The 22,004-nt window shown below is 33.7% G+C and overlaps 1 protein-coding gene across 1 annotated transcript in view; it reads left to right on the top strand.

Annotated features, from left to right (window-relative positions):
* LOC137807056 (calcium-dependent lipid-binding family protein) overlaps nucleotides 1-22,004 on the top strand; it is a 67,931-nt gene that overhangs the window by 15,408 nt on the left and 30,519 nt on the right. The window contains exons 12-29 of the mRNA XM_090300641.1: nucleotides 1,576-1,734; nucleotides 2,456-2,548; nucleotides 2,713-3,043; nucleotides 3,261-3,374; nucleotides 3,881-3,976; nucleotides 8,513-8,580; nucleotides 9,008-9,128; nucleotides 9,231-9,452; nucleotides 9,538-9,765; nucleotides 9,867-9,976; nucleotides 12,289-12,385; nucleotides 13,392-13,490; nucleotides 13,595-13,735; nucleotides 14,096-14,164; nucleotides 16,640-17,077; nucleotides 17,175-17,483; nucleotides 17,671-17,802; nucleotides 18,645-18,758. Coding sequence (XP_090156767.1) covers nucleotides 1,576-1,734; nucleotides 2,456-2,548; nucleotides 2,713-3,043; nucleotides 3,261-3,374; nucleotides 3,881-3,976; nucleotides 8,513-8,580; nucleotides 9,008-9,128; nucleotides 9,231-9,452; nucleotides 9,538-9,765; nucleotides 9,867-9,976; nucleotides 12,289-12,385; nucleotides 13,392-13,490; nucleotides 13,595-13,735; nucleotides 14,096-14,164; nucleotides 16,640-17,077; nucleotides 17,175-17,483; nucleotides 17,671-17,802; nucleotides 18,645-18,758 — 2,941 coding nt within the window. The remainder of the gene's footprint in view (nucleotides 1-1,575; nucleotides 1,735-2,455; nucleotides 2,549-2,712; nucleotides 3,044-3,260; nucleotides 3,375-3,880; nucleotides 3,977-8,512; nucleotides 8,581-9,007; nucleotides 9,129-9,230; nucleotides 9,453-9,537; nucleotides 9,766-9,866; nucleotides 9,977-12,288; nucleotides 12,386-13,391; nucleotides 13,491-13,594; nucleotides 13,736-14,095; nucleotides 14,165-16,639; nucleotides 17,078-17,174; nucleotides 17,484-17,670; nucleotides 17,803-18,644; nucleotides 18,759-22,004) is intronic.

Raw genomic sequence — 22,004 nt, 5'->3', positions numbered from 1 at the left:
CGTGAGACTAAATATTTATGGGTGGTTCGATACCGTGTGACCTTATAAGCCAAACAAATTCTCTCTAGGATAGACTCTAAATAATTCTGATACCATATTAAAATAAAAGAAAAGAAGAATATGATAAATCCCTGTGTATATTAAACACATAGGGTTATGTTTATATTGAAAAAGAAACATACAGAAAATATAGGCTAAGCCCATTACATTGATAGAAATATTTAACAATATCTATAATATTTAACAATATCTATAATATTTATAATATCTCATAATGTCTAATAGTATCTAACAAAAACATTCTTTGAATTAAATAGCCACAAATCTAAAATGATTTTAACATCAGGAAGTATATTAAACATAAAATCATATTTTGAATTAAATAAAATATCTGACCCATTTATGTGCATAATTAAAATATATATTAAAATTTTAAAGATAATTAGATAATTAAAAAAATACATTTTGTAAATTTATAAAAAATAATATAATTTTAAAAAATACTATAACATAACTCTATATATTTACATGAGGGAGACGCACATGCAACAGTGACATGTGTGTCAAGGTTGTCTCTGAATAATAGCAAGTTGTTCTGCAACCCTTTACCTCGAGCTGGTAAGACTGCAAGCAATTTGAAGGCAGTGCCATTTTTCCTGCTATGAGCACAAGCTAGTGAAGGGCTGAAGACAGTGGCTGCTAAGGGATGCTCAATTTTCCCTGTTTTAACTAATTTCTTGAAAATAAAAAAAGCATTTTAGGCATTGTTTTTGCACCAATATCGTATGATTCACCTGGATTGATCTATTCATCTGCTATTTTTACAATTTGATAAGCTAACAAGTACTTGGGGAACCTACCTTTAAATCTAGTTGCTTAGGGCGGAGAACCAAACTTAAATACTTCATTGAGTTGTCCATACTATCGATGTGACGCTCCATAATATCAAAGTCCTTATCACAATCATATCTGGTTCAGGCACCAAAATGATTAGCAGCGTGGTTCACATTGCGAGCTCCTTGAATCGAATTGTATGTATTATATTGTTGAGACTAAGATCGGTCAGAAGGTTTGTGTAATTTTTTGTGAGCTTGCAGTTAGAGGCAGTAAGGGAGGAGACATACTTGGCCTTGGTCATGTTGGTTTTATGCAGAAGATCTCTAATTTAGTTTAATTGAGTAAGAGAGTAGAACGTTTGGAAGATGTCTGACTTAAATGCCAAAGACGTAGTGTCAAGCTTGCGAAGTTGTTTTATAGCTAAAGTATAGTTTTGTTGAGTATCTAGGATATGATATCATGTCAATGGTACAAAGAGAATTTTGAAAGAACTTATTGAAGAGATAGCTACTGTTATGAATGTACTGATACAAAATGAGAGATACAATCTTTCATTTACAGAGATGATGACACTTAAAAGTTAGCTTATACCTTAACAAAACCCTATAGACAATTATTTATGACAATGAAAGCTGTGTAACTAACTCAGTAACTACTTAACCTCTAATAAGATATGTATCACCATTCATTCCTGGAATGTGGATCTGAGGCTGACTTGATGCTTCTGTATTGAATCAGTTACCGCTTGTCATGGGACCAAATTAGGCATCTTTGTCAGTGTCGACGTCAGTATATTCAGTTGTACGTGGCTTTTCTACAACAATCATCAAATGTCAATCACAAAGAAATCAGAGAAATAGAGAAAGATCTTGATTCGAAAGTGATTCTTCTATGGAGGTCTGAATCATTTTTATCCTATTGTGCTGATGCTTGTTAAAGGTGGTTGTATTTTTTTTTTGAAAAAGATCACGCTTTGTGACTTCTGTTTTGGCATTTCAAGAATAAGATAAAACACATTTCTGTGCATGCGTGATTTACTGAATCAAGAAGCATGTAAGCATTAGTTTCTAAGTAATCTATTTTTATTTATTTTTAAATAACAATTCAATGATATTGAATAGCTCTGGATTCTGAATATGAAAATGAAATGAAGAGAGAGAATAGAGATTCTGGGTTCTGAATCTGGTGATTTGGCAGTGCTTATCTGTGTGTTTCAATCTGCTTTGTGCTCTTTTATGCTGTATCTGATAAGAATGTTGTTGAAATGTAATGTTATTTTATTATTATTTTTTTATGTACCCAGCTTTAGGGTTATGGTTTAAGGTAAGTGCCTTGCCTCTTTTTGTAACCTATATATATACATCAATCAAAAGCACATTAGTGTAGGTTGAGTTGAATACTCTGTATTTTCTCCATTTTTTTTTGTTTAAATAATGTGTTAACAGTCGTTCCAAGAAGTCAGTAGGCTAATTCATATTATTTTTTTCTTTTTCTATATCTTCTTTGTCTTATTCTTCCTTTTGTTGTGTGTGTGGGGGGGTTGGTACCGTTTGGCTTCTTCCTGCAATATATGTCTATTCATACGATGTTGTATCTGTGTTCATTTTGTTTGTTATAGGCTACTAGCTCATGCCAAGGTTGAATCTGTGAAATCAAAGGTAGCAGCCGAGGAAAGAAAGATCAAGAAAAAGAGCTGGTTTTCATTTTCATGGTACATGTGAACTTCATTATTTCTACATATTATCACTTCTGATTCTTTTCATGTTAGTTCTTTTGTGGATTAACTTCAGCAACATTTATTGGTCTTGCTGAATCTGTTTTCATGAGGTTTTTTCAGTATGCGTGAGCATTTATTGTAGTTTCATTTTTATCTAGGGGTGAGACGGAAGAATCTTGTTTGGATGATGCTTCTGAAGAGCAACAACTTAGAGAAGAATGGCAGGCTATCAATAAGTTTCTAAGTTACCAGCCTGAGGAAGACTTGATGTTACGATCTGCAAAAGATATGCAGAATATGGTTCAGTTACTGGTAACTGTATCTGTTGGTCAGGGTGCTGGCAGGATTATCAGTGTTCATCAAGAGGAAATTGTTTGTGGTCGATTTGAGCAACTTCATGTGTCAACCAAATTCAGGCATCGCAGTGTTTACTGTGATGTGTTACTAAAATTTTATGGTTTATCTGCTCCGGAAGGTTCACTTACACAGGTTTGCTTTCTATGAAATGAATGCTGCACAAACATTTTATTATGGCATAAATTAACCTTGTCCAGGTTCCTCTTTTTCCTATTTACCTGTCCCTTTGTTGGGTTCTCCTTAAAATCTAATAGTCTGTCTCAATTGTTAATATAAGTCAAGTCTAACAATTTTTCTTTTTCGATTTTTTGTTTGTTAATTCGGTAGTTGTTGTCTACTTGATGTGCAGAGTGTCCATAGTGAGCAGAAGGTGAACGCATTAGTGGCTAGTTTTGTGTACTTACCGATTGGGGAGAATATTGACTGGAGATTGTCTGCTACAATTGCACCCTGCCATGTTACGGTAATTTCAGTCTTTGGAAGAGTGAAAAAGGAGCCTTTTTATTTACCAATTTCCTCAAAAGTGGATCCGTTTTCTTCCATTTTCTTCCATTTTCAATTTCTTCTCTTTGTTTTATGATTTTCTTATTTTCTTTGGGAATATTTCTCTGGGCCCTGTACTAAGACTCTTCCATTCTCCCTCCATAAATAACTGACCTAAGACTTGATGGCACTAGAAATGAGCTCCTATAAGAGTTTCTAAGGAAGTAATACCTCTAAATGGTGTGTCAAGCCATCTGTTCGTAGCCTTGAAACAGAACAAATCTTTCAAAAAATAGTTGACAGTATGGTTGTTCATCACATATTGTAATTTGTAAGAACTAAATATTGAAAAGATGGCTGCAAACTCATGCTATACAAATAAAAAACTTCTACTTCTAAATGGCTTCAAATCAAACTATTCAATTTAGCAGGTTCTTTATTTTCATCAGTTATATTGTTGGAACCTTTCTTACGCTTTACTTACAGGTTTTGATGGAAAGTATAGATCGTGTCATGGAGTTTGTAAAACGAAGCAAAGCTGTCAGTCCTACTGTTGCATTCGAGACAGCTACAGCCTTGCAGGTGATTATATCCTTGTGCTTAAATTAAAATATTTGTTAATTGAATAAATATTATATATGAGGACACCACTGCCTTCATTCCTGAATTTCTCCTCTCGTTTGTTTTAATTCTGTTTTTTATACCTTAATTACTTTTGATACAAGGGTGCACGGTGAGGTTTTTATCTCATTTTGATACTATAATTTGGCTTTCTCTCTAATCAATACTCTATTCAATTTTTTGCTTCCCTGGGTCAGCAAACTTTTAGGATCAAAGTTTCTTTTTTCTTAAAGAGTAGGCCCTTTATTGGGTTGACTTAATGTATTGAAGAATTTTGTCAACTACTGGTATGTGTCTTTCCCTCAGATCATGCATAAGTTGGCTTAGCACACTAACCGCATGTGCAATGTCCAGTCTTGTGTTTGATAAAGAAATAAGTTTTCCTTCCAATATTTGATATTAGGCTTTTTTCTACAAGAGATCTCTCTTATGTTTATTAGGTATTCATGAGGTTCTACATCCCTAGTTACTTGTCACTTTAAGGAGATTAATGCATATTTTCTGAGAGATGAAAATTCCTTTTATTTTTCTGTCTAAGCAACTTTTATTCCAAGGAAATACTTAAGTTTTCCTAGGTCTCTTTCATTTCAAATTAGGTTGCAATTTTTTCTCTTAAAAGTCAATTTTTCTATTCCTCATCTCTTTCAATAATCATGTCATCTCCATAGACCAACAACACTGAAAGTTTTTCTTGTAAAAGAGTGCTTAGTGAATAAAGTATGATCTCCTTAACTTTGCTTATATTCGAAGGAAACCATTGCTTGTAAATCTCGTAAACCATGCTTTTAGAGATTGTTTAAGACCATATAACACCTACTTTAGGAGACATACCATATTCCTTCCATTGTGAGCTTTAAAACTGGATGGAATTTGCGTGTGCACTACTTCTAATGCTCCGAGAAGATAGACGTTGTTCACATCAGATTGGTGAGTTGAAAGAAATAGATGAAATATATTTCTGAGATATTTTACAAATGTAATTACAGTATCTATTTATAGACTGTTTTACAACCTAATTAAGGAAAAAAACAATAGGTAACGAAAGCCAGAAATAATAGGTGTTTAAAGCTGTACAAATCAAATAAAATCAAATCACTAACAAATCTGTCCTAATAAATATAGAATGGAATCTGCACTTAATTATAAAATAATTCTCCTGATTATGCAACATGGTGTAAGTCTCATCCGAAATGAGTTGCTAGAGTAAGAACAACTCGAACTGTTCATCTTTGCTACAGGAAAAAAAGTCTCCTTCTAGTTAATTCCATAAGTTTGAGTGTACCCTTTCGCAAGCAATCTTGCTTTTTACTTGTCTACTGATCCATTTGCATCCTAAGGCCTTTTTGTCTCTTGGTTTGTCAATAATCTCCTTTGTTGAGTTTATTTTTAATGCATCCATCTATTCTCTCATGGCTTGAGTCCAATGTTCACTTCTCTTGACATCTTTGACTAGGGTAGGAATTTCTGTGGCATCAATAGTAGTACTAAAGTTTCAATGCTTATTAGTAAGATTGGCAATGTAGACATATTTAGAAGTAAAATAGTTAACAAACGATCTTTTGCTTTTCTCAACACTATGGGTAAATTCTCAGTAATACTTACCTCCTCATTATTACCTTTTGAGCTTTTCACTTATGACTTTGACAATTCTTCTTCTTTCGATGTCCAAGTATTGTCTCTTTTGATATTTTTTGCCAAAGAATTTGTCTTTTTCCTCGTTGGTTGGTATGATCCCATTTATGGTGTTTCATCACTTAGATCTTAACCATCCCGGAAAGATAGATATGGTAATGACAGGAAGGAGATCTTCTTGGGTTTAATGGCTTTCTCCCATTGAAGCATAGGGGCTGACAAAAAAAGATTACGTTTTATGGAAGATAAAATCCATGGTGATAAAGACTGAATGGCTCTTAGGATGATAACATTTGTACTCTTTTTTCTTACGTGTATATCTTATTATAAATACACATTTAAGAGCTCTGAGATCTGTTTTACTGTGAGTAGGATTATGAAAGTGAAAAAAATATAGAACATCTAAAGTCTTGACACTAGGGGAGTAGAGAGAACAAAAGATAAAGAAAACTTAATAGGACTATTGTTATTTCAGGATACACGTGGGTAACTTGATTAGGTATGTCTAATTAACACAACTTCTCCCCAGTAGTTTTAAGAGCAAACATGTAGAAAAGGAGGGCTCTATATACTTTTTGGAGAAATTATGATTCACATATTTAGTACCATTATTAGACCTAATTCTTTGGATGTTTTTCCAAATTTGTTTTACAGAGAAATTGACAATTATTTGAAAGACCTCAAATTTAGTTTTTATAATGTATGTTCTTGTGACACGAGTATAATCATCGATAGAAGTTATAAACCACTTTGATATAGAAATAGATTTTGAATTAGGTCCCTAAACATCATAGTGGATCAAGTCAAATAAGAAATTATTATTTTTATAAAAGATTGGATAAGATGCATAGTGATGCTTTGATAGTTGACAAATATAACATTTGAAAGACTTAATAGACTCTTTAGTGAACATATGAGGCAACAAGTTTTGATAAGGTTGAATGAGGGATACCCAAGTGTTTTATGCTGAAGCTATATTTGGGAACTTGCCCATGTTTGCTTGTTGACTTGTGACATTTGTTTTGTTTTGGTCCTTGGATTCCAATAGATACAAATCACTCTGCTCCAATTAAAACCATTTTCGTCATGGCAAAGTCTTGCGTTTATTGAACAATTCAAATTTTTTTATGTTTTTGTATTAAGATAAGACTATTGGTCAATTGTGACACATGTAAAGTTATATTCTCAGATCTGCATATGGTTACACTATTATCATTGCAATTATAATGGATTGTTCATTAATCATTTTGACATTCAAATTGAAGAGCTTATGAAATGTAGTCTTGTGATTAGTTGCTCTTGAATCAAGAATTCAAATACCATAAGACAAACAAACAACCAATAGTATTGAATGTTTCAAGGAATGGGTGTACAACTCAGAGGATTTAGTCATTGATTCAATCATAGTTTTCAAACTATCAATTTCCTCTTTGTAAGCTTTCACATCTGATGTAATCCTTAATAGGATGGTTGGATCTTTATCAATTGAAGAGATGTTGGAGAATCCAAAAATCCGTGGAAAAGAAAGATTGGGTTGGCAGAAGCATAACAATGGTGGCGGCAAATGTAAAACAAGAATAAGTTCCAAAAGGAAATTGAAAATGGATTAACAAAAGGAATGAGTAAGAACACGCTAGTTTTGAAGAGAAATCCAAAGGATAAGTGCAAGAAGGATTCACCACTTGAAGAAGCTCTCTCTGATAAGAATCAGGACAAGAGTAAAACACTCTCAAGACACTCAAAAGTTGTCTCACAAATTCAGTTGTATTCATTAAAGTGTGTTTACAAGAGAGTTTGGCCACATTGATAAGCAAAAAATTTTGTCGAAGGCTTTAAGGAAAAATTCTCAAGCAGTGTGAACACAAGAAAAGGAATCGTAAATGTGAACACAAGTAATGATGACACACAGTGAACACAAGCCTAATTTGTCGTTAAGGTTTCAAGTGGGTCATAAAGGTGTGCCCCCCTCCAGCAATCACAACATCGAACAGTTCATCACTTGAAACCTTAACGACGATGTCGAACAATGTTATGGCCGTAATTAACAGGCAATGAAAATAGGGCTTCTAAGATTATAATCTTTGATACCAACTTGAACTATGTAAGGATATATAGAATTATTTTACTGATAACAATCACACCATTTACTTTCTTGTTTATTTGTAATTATGAAATCCTTTAAAATAATGTAATAAGAATGCATTGAAATGAATAAAAATATTTTAAAGATATTTTCTTCTAACTATTATGGAGATATAAGAATATTTTTATCCTAACAATATGCTATTTTCAGCAACAGTTAATCTGAAATCTTGATCAGATTGCCTAGTAAGTCATTGTGATTTTAAAAATTCCAATGTGACAACACGTTCAATGTTGACACTCATATGGGTTACAAGACTTAATGTACGTGTTGCATGGACTTCACTTTAAATTTTTCTTGCTTATAGGGTTGTATTGCTAAGGATCAAGCTGATGCCAATTTTTTTATGTGTATTATGTAAACAAAATGTTATTTATGAATTAAAATGAGGAGATGTAGTTCCTTGACAAAAAGTGCATTTTGCGAAATTGGGAGTGAGTTGCTTCTCTATAAATTACAAAACCTCTCTAAAGACATGCTGAGGGACCATATAGTTTTCATTGATATTTATTTTATTCTCTTATTTATATTTTTGCTTGGTTGTTCGGAGGTTATGTTATCTTTCTCTCATATATGTAGGTTCTCAAGGCATTGATTATGGTTATGTTGAAATTAAAAGTAAATTGTGGAAAAGGAAGTGTGTGATTAGTATATCTAAATGGAGAAAAGTAAATTCATATTCATCCTAAACTGACTCATGTAACCAACATTTCCGAGGGTAGGTGAAGTTTGAGAAAGTGACTCGTAGAGCACAGGAGCAGTTTCAAATGGCTTTAGAAGAGCAAAGCAGGTTTCATCTATAGTTAATTCTCTTTTTTTCTTTTGGGTGGATGTTTTGGTTTTTCTGTCTTAAATGATTGTTGTTGCCTTTATTTTCTATTTTTTCCAAGTTAATGCCTATTGAAAACCTTTTGACAGTGTTCATCAAGCTAGTTATTTTTTGAAATATTGAATATTTTTGTGAGATGTAGGCAGCCTTTTCTCTTTGAATATATGAGAATAAAATATTTCCTAAGCATTATAATCTTCTGGGTACATTTAGCAAAGGAAATCCCTTCCTTTTTTATTTTTTCATTTTTTGATTCTTGGCATGCATGATTTGAATTACTTGATATGTCAGTACATTTGTTTTTCTGATTATTTTTGTCATTGTTTGTGTTAAATTGAAAAGGCACATTATGTTGAATTACAGATTCTTGTTTCTGACTGAATTTCAGATTTGCATTTGATATTGATCTTGATGCTCCAAAAGTTAGAGTTCCTCTCAGAATTAGTGGTTCAGACAGATGTGGTAGTCATTTTGTTCTGGATTTCGGTCATTTTACACTACACACTGCAGTAAGCTACTTGAAATACAAGATTTTAGTTTGGTCATTTTACACTGTACACCCTGCTTATGATTTGACTTGGCATATTCTTTATTGATTCCTTTTCTCACAGGAAAGCCAGTCTGATGAGAAGAGGCAAAATCTTTATTCTCGGTTTTACATATCTGGTCGAGATATTGCTGCCTTTTTTACGGACTGTGGCTCCGAGTTCGGGAGTTGTAGTATGGTGAAACCAATGTATGAGAGTCAAGTATTGAATTCACCTATTGGCAAAAAAGATGAAAACGTGTATTATCTCATTGATAGGTGTGGAATGGCAGTACTTGTTAATCAGGTTTGTTTCCTAAATGCTTATATCTGAATGGCATTTGGATGTGCATGACTTGTTCATATTCTGTTTCTTTCTCTGGTTATTCTAGATTAAAGTGCCTCATCCTAGTTATCCATCCACTCTTATTTCCATTCAAGTGCCAAACCTTGGCATTCACTTTTCATCAGAGAGAAATTTCAGAATTATGGAGCTGCTGAGCTCATTATATAAGGCTATGGAAACTTGTAATCAGGCTACAACTGATAGTTTCGAATCTAAACCTGTTCCTTGGAATCCTTCTGATCTTACCACTGATGGTAGAATCCTAGTTTGGAAGGTAACTCCACAATTCTTGTTCAAGTTACTTATTTTCCATTTATGTTTAATGTAATGAGTCATTCTTGTCAATGAAATTGAAAATATTGTTTTATTTTACAGGGAATTGGCAATTCTATTGCTACATGGAGTCCTTGTTTCCTGGTTCTTTCAGGATCATATCTTTATGTATTTGAATCCGCAAAGTCTCAGAGTTACCAGCGATACCTAAGGTATTTTTAGCACTTCTTTCTCTTTTGTCTGTTGGACACCAATTCCAATGTTTTTTATGATTTTTTTTAAGAGAAGAGCATTTACTTGGCTTAACAGTTTTTTCCTCCCAGCAGAAAGAACTTATTTGTATTGAAGAATATGGCAAAGATAATTAATGACAAAACAATTTTCTAGAGAATAATTAAGATATTGTTACTTCCGAAGTGGATTGAACATAGCTGTACCAAGTATGCAGGCCACTTGGAAATAAAAAATGAAGAAGCTTTTATCTCTTAAATCATTCCTGTTCCTGACATGTATAGATGTTTAAAAGTGTCAGGAATAATTGAAATGTTTAATAGTGATTAACTTTGCCTCATAAATGATCAAAAGATTTAATGAGTATGCTTGGGTAACTAATGGTTAAATGTTCCTGGAACTGGTTTACGTTACGAGGTTATTGAATGTCTAATGGTAGTTAAAATTGGTTAATTGTGTCTTGTGGATGATGAGTGGACAGTTGCAATGTGATGTTCCTCATTTTTCATAACAAAAATAAGGGTAAGATAAATTTTTTGTGCCTCCAAAATTGGCCTCACTGTAATTGGTACCTCTGAAATGGTTTCAGTGCTTTTGATACACAACATCTCATAAATATGTTAATATTTATTTTTTACAGTAACTTTTTTACTCTTGAATCAATGATGTTGACATATAATCATCATCGTGAGATATTTGCAGGTATTATAGCATATGACCTTATCAAATTAACATGTCAAAACTGTTAATTCAAAGTAAGAGAGAAACTATCAGGAACAAAATAGCATATTTGTTATATGTTGGGTATAAAAAATGCTTAAAGTTTTTGGAGGTACCAATTTTAATATGGGTCATTTTTTGAAGGTATAAAGACTTATTTAACCCTAAAAAGAAAAGGCTGCTGAGTTTGTGTACATGTCAGAATTAGAAACTCTTTTAAACCAATCTGATCAGAACATGATCTTATAGACTAACTTAACCTTAAAAAGTTCATTTGTGAGGTTAACCTCCTATATTAACGTGGAACTTGGGTTTTCTTTCTAATCCTTCTCCTTGCAGATGAACCAATAAATTGCAAATTATTGCTATAAAATGCAGACAAACCAATAAAATAGCCACTTTGATTCTTGTCAAATTTTTTTTATATGAAATACATAATCATTAATTAATAAGCACCAAGGCATATTCAGTTCCCTTTATAGATCACAAATTAACTGCTTTGTAGGAAATCAACTGCATCCTAGTGAAGTAGCTGCTATGCTAGTCCCACTGGAAATAAAATTAAAAAAAAGCAGTAGTTTGTGGGAGGACCTCAGAAAAGATGTATAAACAAGCTTTAGGCTCTGTCTCTACATTGACAGTTGGTTACTCGGGGAATGTGTCTGTAACTGTGACCAACAAGAATTGTAAATAAAACATGGAGTCAGGGGACTAATCTCACTCTGTTATTTTTCTCATTCAAAATTCCTCTCACCTCTCTATCATTCATTTACTTTCTCAGTTTAAAAAATGGAATACAAGTATAAACCAAGTAGATTTGTTGGTATTCTAGTGTTGCATTGCATGCCCACATCACGTACATGCTTGGCAGATCTTCATCCTCTCATGTTACTAGCATTGAGTAGATGATTGTTATTGTGACAGGAAGTAAATATCAAAGGAGCAAGTTATCATTATATTGGGCTTATAATCTAGTCATCATTAGAATTGTTTAAGATCCTCTTGTATTGGGCTTAATTCCATTTTTAATTCCTTTAGTTTAGATAATGTGCGATTTTGGTTCCTGAAGTATTTTTTGAGCAAGTCCTTTTATTTTTAAAATCAAACATATTTGGTCCTTCTGTCAATTTCCTTCCACCCAAAACCCCCAAATTCTCACTTAAAACTCAAAATCCTCACATATCTTTCCTTTCCTCAAAATTCCCTATCCAAAATTTCACAAAAAAAAAAAAAATCTCAAGTTTGTCCACTTTCATACCCTAATCCAGCACCATATAATTTTTTGTAGTTTTATTAAAATTTTATTGATTTTTCCACTAAATTTTTTCTTCTACATCTGTCTCCCAAATCCATGACATTACTCAAATATTTGGATAGAAAATGAAAACCCATTTGAGGGTTTGAGGTAGAAAAAAACCAATGGAAGAGCCAACTTTGTGTAATTTTAAAACTGGAGGAACTAAATTTGCTCAAAATCTTGTAGGTCCAAAGCTGCACATAATCTAAATTTAAACTAAGTTTAAAAACAATAATATCTTTGGAATTTATGTAAATTTGTCTTTCATCTCTGCAGCATGGCTGGTAGGCAAGTCCTTGATGTGCCCTCGACATATGTTGGTGGTTCGGCATATTGTATTGCTTTAAGCATTAAGCGAATGGACATTCAGAAGGTAAGCCAAATATTTCTTTAATCTCTTGGAACGACTATAATTCTCGAAACAGTCCACCCTAATCTGCCACTGGTCATTGTGGACTCTAGTTTTCAATTATATGTGTATTTTCATCACTGGTGTGTTCTAGTCTCACTAGAGATGGAATGCCTTAAGCAAGTTATTCCATAGCATTGTAGCCAGTTTATCGTGAAGAAAATTTGCCCAAATGTTTAAGAACCTGTGCAGTACATTCATTACACTCATCAGGAGAAAGAGTAGTGTGGAAAAGGAATTGTCCTGCAAAATGTCACTGCCCAGCCAACTGAATTGACTGGGTGTTTATGATCTACAAATTGGTTATCAAGAATGAATTTCTGGAGACTGACTTTAAAAACAGAGGTATTTAAAAAACAATTCAGAAAGTCTATAGTACACAATTAGCAGTTTGATTTGGCAAAATTTTGAGTTTAAACTGAAAAGCACTCTTCCTATCTGGCTCCAGAACCACTAAAAATTGAAAATGGGAGACAGATATAGAGAATGAAGTAAATGTGTTTGATAATAGACTTGCTAATTTGAGAAGGAAAGCTCATGTTGTGCACACTAAACTTAATAAATATTAAATAATTTAGCGAGAGAATTTAGAATGAAATTTAAGAAATTGTATTTCTGAAAAGTCGCAGGTAACCAAAGAGATTCAGCTATTTATAGCTTACTACACTTCGTAACTTGCTTTACTAAGTCAAACAACTTATAGGCTAGCAAATGTTTACATAACAGACTTCATTTGAATCAAGTGTATACAAATGCAATACTCTAACACTCACCGTTGTTCTTGTAGTTTGTTTCACTTCGATAAAAATTTTCTATCATTCAATTGTTAACTTCATGATAAGGAAATGGGGTGACAGAAGAGCAGATGATCTTGGGAATTATTAAGTGGAACGTAAACAGTAAATTTTTGTTAGAAATACATTTTTTTGTAACTTTCTGCTGACCTTTTCTCTCTTAAATTATTTTATAGGCTCTGGAATCTTCTAGCACATGGATCTTAGATTTTCGAGATGAGGATGAGAAGGCTAGTTGGTTTAAAGGACTTGTTCAAGCCACGTATCAAGCTTCTGTATGGCATCTTTAATCTACTTTCATATCATGCTTTTTTTTTTGTTAATTTATGATATATTTTTATTTATCATCAGTTTATAAAAGTATACATGTTGCATGTAGACTCCTCCATCAATTGATTTGCTAGGTGACTCAGAGGGTGATGCTATTTCCTACAATGTTCTTAGTACCACTAATTCAAAAACAGCTGACACTGTTATAAATGGGGCACTGGTGGAATTGAAGCTGTTTATATATGGAAAGGTTAGGTGAATTCATTTTAAGATTTGGCCTGGCAAAATAGCACATAGAGTGAGTAATATTCGTTGCATACAGACATATGAGTAGTATTCTCATTCTGGCAATTTTTTGTTTTATTCTCTATTAACAATTACTTTGAACTAATGGGTAGTTTAAGGTCTAATGTTGAACATATGCTTTTTGCTGGTACTTTGGGATATTTTCATCTTTTCTTCCTCGCATTTATTTGTTTATGTTCATTGTTTATAGTTGTTATGTGTGCATGGCAAAATCTATACTGAGATATGTCTATATGTGTATATATATATATACACACACACACACACATATATATATATATATATATATATATTATTTGTGCAGGTTGGGGACACCACAAATGGAAAGCTTGACGAGTCTCTTATTCTTGAAATTGTTGCGGATGGGGGGAAGGTTTGTGCATATATTTCTACAATTTGTGTATAGATAGATACATTTTTTAATTTGAATGGACCTTGATTGATAATTTTTTTAATAGTCATGTTATGCACTTTTTGAGGCGTCCTTGTTTTAAGTTCTATTCCATACGTAACACAATATTGGGGAATGGTCAGAAAAGACTAGTGTAACTTAAGAGTAAGTTAGTGTTCTTGAATATTTTGGTGAAATATAAAAATCCTAAGGGATTATCTTTTTCTTTTTTTATAACAAGCTTCATTTATCTTTTTTAATAATATTTGTCAGAAGCCCTTAATTTGTGTTGTAGATAATATTTTCTTGTACAATTTTAATTACATAGTATTAAAATTACATTCCACAATCTTTGTAGAATATTAGTAGATTTAATTACATTCCACAATTAGAAGGATGGTCAAGAGATTTGGACACCTAAAGGAAATCAAGTTGGAGGACATAATAATGTCCATATGGCACAACTAGGTTAGCTGAAGACAATTCTTCATGACCCACCACAGACTTCAACTCAGGAGAGTATGAAATTAAAGGGGCTGTTGGACACGTTAAGAAAACCTATAGACTCAAGTAATTGCTCCTTAGCATCTGCATGTAATATTCCTTATTCCTATGCACTCAATGCTTTAAATTCCTTCAAAGGTGTCTGGGTAGTTCATTATCGAGCTAGAGACCGCATGACGAAATCATCTTATGGGTTTATATCTTGTCAAAGCAACAAAAAAATTGCACTTGCAAAGGGAAACTTCATTACAATATTAAGGAATATATTGTTGTGTAGCAAGATCAATGTAGTACAAAGATTTCTGAGGTTGATAAGAAACATCAGATCTAAAATGACGGGCTTTAAAAATTGGTAGATTTACCACCTCCACGACTTTTGCCAAAACCACAACCACAAGAAGTAACTATATTGCAACAGCCACCATGATTTCCACCACCAGGATCATACGAGGCTTGAGTATAATTTAGTGAAGGAGATACCAAATTTTGCATCTCCTTGACATACCGATCAAAACAAGTTTCATGGCCATAAAGAAGAGCTTCAATTTCAACAATGGATGGTGTACACTTTTAACTTTCAATAACAAAAAGTATTGGTGTATAATCAGAAGGAAGTCCTTCAAGAGTTGCATTAGCATTTCTTCATGGTACTAAAACTTCAACACCAACGAGTTCATCAACATAAGTTTTAATTTTGAGAAGATAATCTTCCATTGTTTTGCAATCAAGTCGATTTGCATGGTTTGACGACCAAAATATTCATGAATCTTCTCCCCAACCCCAAAAGAGGGATTGGAACCAAGGGTGCGAGTTAGAACAAACTTATAGATGGTAGACTAAAGCCAAACAAGTAATTTGGTCCTAAACTTCCCACACTTCATACTCTGGATTAACACGATCAAGTGTGTGATTATTTTCTGTGAGATAACGAGGTGGAACCACGAGATTCAGAACAGATCGTTGTTGTTTTTACGACAACATGTTCTTGTTAATGAAGATAATTCAAATCATCATGCTTTTCAGGAATGGAGGATGGAAATGATTGTGATGCAAAAGCCATAGAAATAGAGGAAGACTTCACAAAAATGAAGATGCTATGAAGAAGATTTACGAGATTGAATTCAGGAATAAAAATTCAAGAAAACTGTGAAGAGAGATTCTCAGAGCGAAATCGCGAAGAAAATGTTATGAAGATGAATCCTAAATTTGGAGAAGATGAAGCGTAAAAAAACTAGCACTAGATACCATCTTAAAGAAAAAGAACGAGATGAACAAACAAACTTTTATTACTTTTGCTTACATGAAATAAAAGGAATACAAAATTATTTATAGGCACCGCTTACAACAAAAGTAATTGTAGCGGTAAAAGGTAACACTTGTACAAACTAACAATTATTGATTTAGTCTAACAAGCTTTCTCTTGCTTTTCCACATCCTAGATTTATTAAGGAAGGTTACCTACCATATTATCCATATGGAGTTGACTTAAGTTCATTTCCAAATTCTAAAAGAGACACTGTTGGGAGAAATGTAATTTAATTATTTTGGTATTTTGCAGATTAAATATTTTGATCATAAACATGGAGAGCCTGAAGCATCTTATAGTTTCTAGAACCTTGACAAAATTATTTTGAGATGCGTGAATATTATACAGCTGCCAGAAATAGGAATAGACTATTGCTGTGAAAATGTGAGCTCTTAAAGTGGATTATTATCTGCTTATAATTGGAACCCCATAAGAACATGGCCGTGCTCGGTCACATAAAATGATTTGTAGTTCTGACCTAGGAATGGGGAAATTAAAAATATTATGTCAACTAATCCATTGAGTGATTATAACTATGCTTTTTGCCAATAAAATTATTCCAATTTTGGAAGTAGATTTTTGTATTTTTCCTATTTTGTAAGTTGGTTCAATTATAAATGCATTGTGGCTGCTTTTTTCTTTCTCAGGTCCAGGTCCTTCTTGCAGATGGTGACCTGACAGTTAAGTTGAAATTGCATTCTTTAAAAATTAAGGATGAACTTCAGAGTCGTGTATCAGTGGCTCCTTGTTATCTTGCAGTTTCAGTCTTGACAAATGAAACTTTATCCTCCGACATGTTTGATTCTCATGGGAAGGAATTGTTTCATGATGACGATGATTGCTTTACGGATGCATTATCTGATTTCATTGCTCACACTGATGGAGGACATCAGGAATTTGTGGGGATTGCTTCTGATTTTGAGTCTCTGGAAAGAATAATACATGAAAAGGATATTGAGTTGGTAAAAGGCACTCCTCGTGAGGTATATTATGAGGCGCAGGGAAGTGATACTTCAAATTTTGTGTCTGTTTCCTTCATTACAAGGAGTTCTGCTTCGCCTGATTATGATGGTGTAGACACACAGGTACTTGTTGCACCTTGTTGATGATGAATTGGAGTTTCTGGTCTTCTCTTAAGTATGATACATTGTAGTTTTCACTTTTCTGAATGTTATTCTTCAGATGTGTGTTCGTATGTCCAAACTGGAATTTTTCTGCAACCGACCTACTATAGTTGCTTTGATAAATTTTGGCTTGGATATAAGCTCTGGAAATAAAGTCACAAGTTCTACTGACACGGCCACAACTTCTTCAGATAAACTTTCAGTAAAGGATGAAAAAGGGGCCGTTAGGGGTTTGTTGGGATATGGTAAAGACCGTGTAGTATTTTATTTGAACATGAATGTGGACAGTGTAACTGTTTTTCTTAACAAGGAAGATGGTTCTCAGCTCGCTACACTAGTACAAGAAAGTTTCCTTCTGGATCTTAAGGTAATGAGAAACCTTTTTGTTTGCAAGTTAGAGTCTTCCTTTCTCTTTTCCCTGGCTTTCTCAATGCTATTGGTTGTCTATACAAGTTATTCTTTTTCATTTTCCTCTGTTCTAAAAGCACTTGTGCTTTCTATTATTCACTGTCATATGTATGCAAGCTCTGAAATCCAATATTTTTTCTGTCAAGGTTCATCCAAGTTCTCTTTCCATTGATGGAACATTAGGCAATGTTAGACTCTGTGATACGTCCCTTGGGTCAGATCAGTGTTGGGATTGGCTGTGTGACATTCGTAATCCTGGTGTCGACTCCCTTATAAAGGTGTGTTCTCTGCCTATAAATTCTTCTTGCGTATTTTTATTTATTTATTTATTTCGATTACATTTTGCAATATTCCACTATTCAAACAAATTATTCTACCCCTTGTATTGCATTAATTATTTTGGGTTTCATATATCTTTTTATTTTATCAACACACTGTGCCAACTTAAATTGGTTTGTTTTGATTTTGGAGAAGTTTATATTCAATATAATCTATCAAATCTTTGAACAAAGTAAAGAATAATTACAGAACTCATTCTAAATTTATAAAAAAATATTGTTGCTTTTCTTGTTTTTTATGTTATTTGTATGCCTTATAATTTTGTGTTTTTGTTTATCATTTATAATTTACATGTAGATGTGTAATTTTAAAAGAAATTCTTTAAAGTTAATTTTGTGTTATTATTTTTAGTGTTTTATATGTTAAAACTATACTCTGTTTTTATTATGTTTTGTTATTTTTAATTTAATATTATATTTGGATAAAAAAGTTCTGAAGTTTCAAGCTGTTCGTGGAAAACCATAGTTACTAAAACCATATCAGTTTGACTGTGTAAAACACTAGTTTTCCTGGTTACGCGGTTGATTTAAAAATTAAAGGGTAACATTAATATGTGTGAACCAGACTATTCACAACTCGTGAATTTGATAACCATGCACCCATAACAGTCTTTGTGGGCACCCTATTGAAATTCCCAATTCTGTGATGGTCTCTCTCATACACACATACATTTATCTTTGTCTTTTAATATTTAAGAATCCATAATTCGGTAATGTATTCAAAATAGATTTTCACACTGATTAATGTTGGAATGACAACTTTACGATCTTTATTTTTTCAGTTCAAATTTCATTCTTATAGTGCTGATGACGATGACTATAAAGGATATGATTATAGCTTGCAAGGCCAACTTTCAGCAGTTCGCATTGTTTTCCTTTATAGATTTGTGCAAGAGGTATGCTCCAAAACTCAGTAAATTTGGAGTCAGATGTTAATTGGTATTTTTTTGTTTTAAGATTTTAAGGTTAAAATATCTTTAGTCCCTCGAATTTGGGTCACTCTTTCTTTTAGTTCTCCAAATTAAAAGTTGCATTTTTTAGTCCTTGAATTTTAGAAATGTTCTTTTGTATCCTTCAGCTCTAATAGCGTTATGCTTGTTGTTGACATGATTAATGACATGACGTCAACAATGACACGTATACCAAAACTAATGATGTGGAAATTATTTTTAGATTTTTTGGCTGAAATATATTTTTAATTACTTGAATTTAGGTCAAATTTTCATGTAATCTCCAAATTTAAAAATGATATTTTTAGTCGCTCAAATTTAAAATTATTTTTTAGTCCCTCAAATTGGGAAAGAATTAACGTCTATAATTCAAGACTGAATGTGAAAGTTTTGTTTCATTCCACTCCTTTACGTGAAAAAATAAATAAATAAATTTACCCATATAATCTTTGTCAACCTTTTTTTATTGTATGAATAGGTTATCAAATGATATTAAAAAAAATCATGTTAGGTATCACTAAGAATTTTGACATCTTAGCTTGGTGGACATCTCAAAATCCACCAATCATCGGCCATCACATGAAACATAACAAAAAAGAAAACAGAAAAGAAAACAGAACATGGGGGGACCAAACTGAAACCCATGTAATAAAAAGGAACACAACCTAAATACGAAATAAAGAAAATTGGTATTTCTTATGGAAAAAATCGAAAGTAATACAAGGAAGCATAACAGAGTACCAAAAAAGTCTAACTTATTATCAACATCCAAATTAGCCAATATATCAGCATTTCCTTCCCTAAAAATATGAGAAACTTTAAAATCCATGCGAACACATACCTCCCTCTAAGAGTCCAAGGAACCACTTTTGCAGAAGAAAAAGCTTGATAGAGCAAAGTAGAATCACCCTCCAACAAAAGCTTTCTAAACTCAACCCTCTGGCATACAAGGCATTCTGATTACCCAAAAAGCAAGGCATTCTGATTACCCAAAAAGCAGGAAAACTACCTATATTTTTATATTCCTGGGACTCCCTCTGAAGATACCCGCACAAGCAGCAGGGCTTGGAGACCCCCGAGCTGCACCCTCAGTGTTCACTTTAGTCTAGCCCACAGCAGGGAAGTCCCAATACACACAGAGAAGTCATTCATATGATTAGACACACAAATTTTAGACACATATTTCCTAAAATTCAAATACAGTTATGATATATTTGTTCCTGATTTTAGTGAAGCAAAACAAAAACCTTGTATTCACACATTCTATACACAACAAATACTATACTGTCATAAGTTTTATTTTATTTTTTGATCACCAAAGAATGAAATTAAATTAAGAGGGATACAAAAGGGGTATCCCAATCCTTTTACGTAAACCAAACCACATTAAGAATCTCCAAGAATAAAGAGATGAACAAACACCCCAGAAGCAATAGATGGATAATGTTTGCTGCATAAGCTAAACATCCTATTCCAGCTAGCACCGTGCTCGTATTGGAATGCTATAAGCACTGCAAACTGCAGCTTCAATACTATCAAAATACACCAAAATATTGGTTATCTCCACCACCTCATTGACATTCCTTTTACCTAGCTTGCAGTGGCACGATTGTAGCACTTGTCACAGAATTAATCACTTCAATGCATCATCTTCTATTCGCTCCTTTTTGGACTTTGGCTTCCCCCTATTTGCTCCTTTTAAACTCACTTTTATAAGAAACCAACTTCCTACTTGCCAAGGTCCATCTCGCACTTAGATTGGTTGGAGTTTACAACTTCGACTTACATCCCCCAACATGTCTGAATACCCACCACAACCTCTACTGCTACCATCCACATGTGAGACCACTAGTTGATCAGCAAACACACTTAGGGATTTCCACAACAACCAAAACACCACATAAAAAACACAGGATTTGTTTCCTGCATAAAGAAACCTGAACCAGCATACACCCTGCTTCTATTGGTCTGTTATAAGACACACCAAAACAGAATCCTCCATCATGTCCTTAACATTCCTTTTGACTCCCTTGCATACAAGCACATATGTCCTTTCCATCTTGCACCAGCTGCAGGCCGTGACAAACCCACCAACACTTCCAACCAACTATAAATCCAGTATAGGCCGTAGTCTTAAAACTCTTGGCACCTGAGAGTCCTAATTATAACTTCTAATGCAAAACATTGGATTTAGAATCCAGTCTACGAAAGAATAAGTAAAGGAATGCACCTTATGCTTCATCCAAAGCCAGGATTTGAGTTGAGCCTTCTGAAACACCTCTTCCGCATCTACTAGCCCTTTTTTGAATACAATCAAGTTCCTTTGGTCCCAGATACACCTAATAACAGATGTCCAAACACTTTTCCATACCAGGTTTTGCTTCTTGCTTGCATTGCTCAGATAAAAACTCATAAAGTGCAGATTTAAATCATTTTGTTGAACAAAAGAGATACCTATCCATTTGAAGCACAAGGACCATACCCTTTGTGCGTATTTACACTCCAAGAAGATATGTTAACAAGACTCCTCCTTAAGTTGACACATTGCACATAGCGTAGATTTCATCATCACCCCTTTCCTACTCAAACTCACCCTTGTTGGGATTCTATCCAACAACTCTCCAAGCTGTCACGATCACATTTGGGAATGCCTTAGTCTTCCAAAGGAGATTAAACACATCGGATTGGGTTCCACGAGACTGCTTGGCAAGGCACTCATAAGCAGAATTCACAGAAAAAAGGCCTGGTTCTTCCTTCCCCCACACCTGCACATCCACGTCATTCCTTCTCATTAGTGCCTCTGATAGCAGTGTAACAGGGTCTGCTTCCAGTGATGATTCCCACTCAAATCTGGCACCCCTCCATGTCAGCCTCCATCTCCAATCCGAATTAATCCACACGCCAACTTCACCCATTGTTTGCCCCTGGTTTAAGGATAGGGAGAACAATCTAGGAAACAAGGATTTGAGATCAGAGCTCCCAACCCACACCTCCTCCCAGAACTTTACTTTGTCTCCACACCCTAGTTTCCAACTTAGTTCTTCTTGAAACCATCCTTTTCCTCCTCCCTCCTTGCACACTTTGTAGAGATCTTTCCACCACCAAGATTGGAGTTTGACTAGTATATGGACGCTTCCAGGCTCCAACCCATACTTTGAGTCCAATATCTCCTTCCACCTTTCCAACCCATAC

Source organism: Phaseolus vulgaris, chromosome 3 (genome assembly GCF_051622355.1).
Source record: "Phaseolus vulgaris cultivar YP4 chromosome 3, ASM5162235v1, whole genome shotgun sequence".
NCBI classification, from domain to species: Eukaryota; Viridiplantae; Streptophyta; class Magnoliopsida; order Fabales; family Fabaceae; genus Phaseolus; species Phaseolus vulgaris.
Note: the sequence above shows the minus strand (reverse complement) of the source record. Positions and strands in the feature narration are given on the sequence as shown.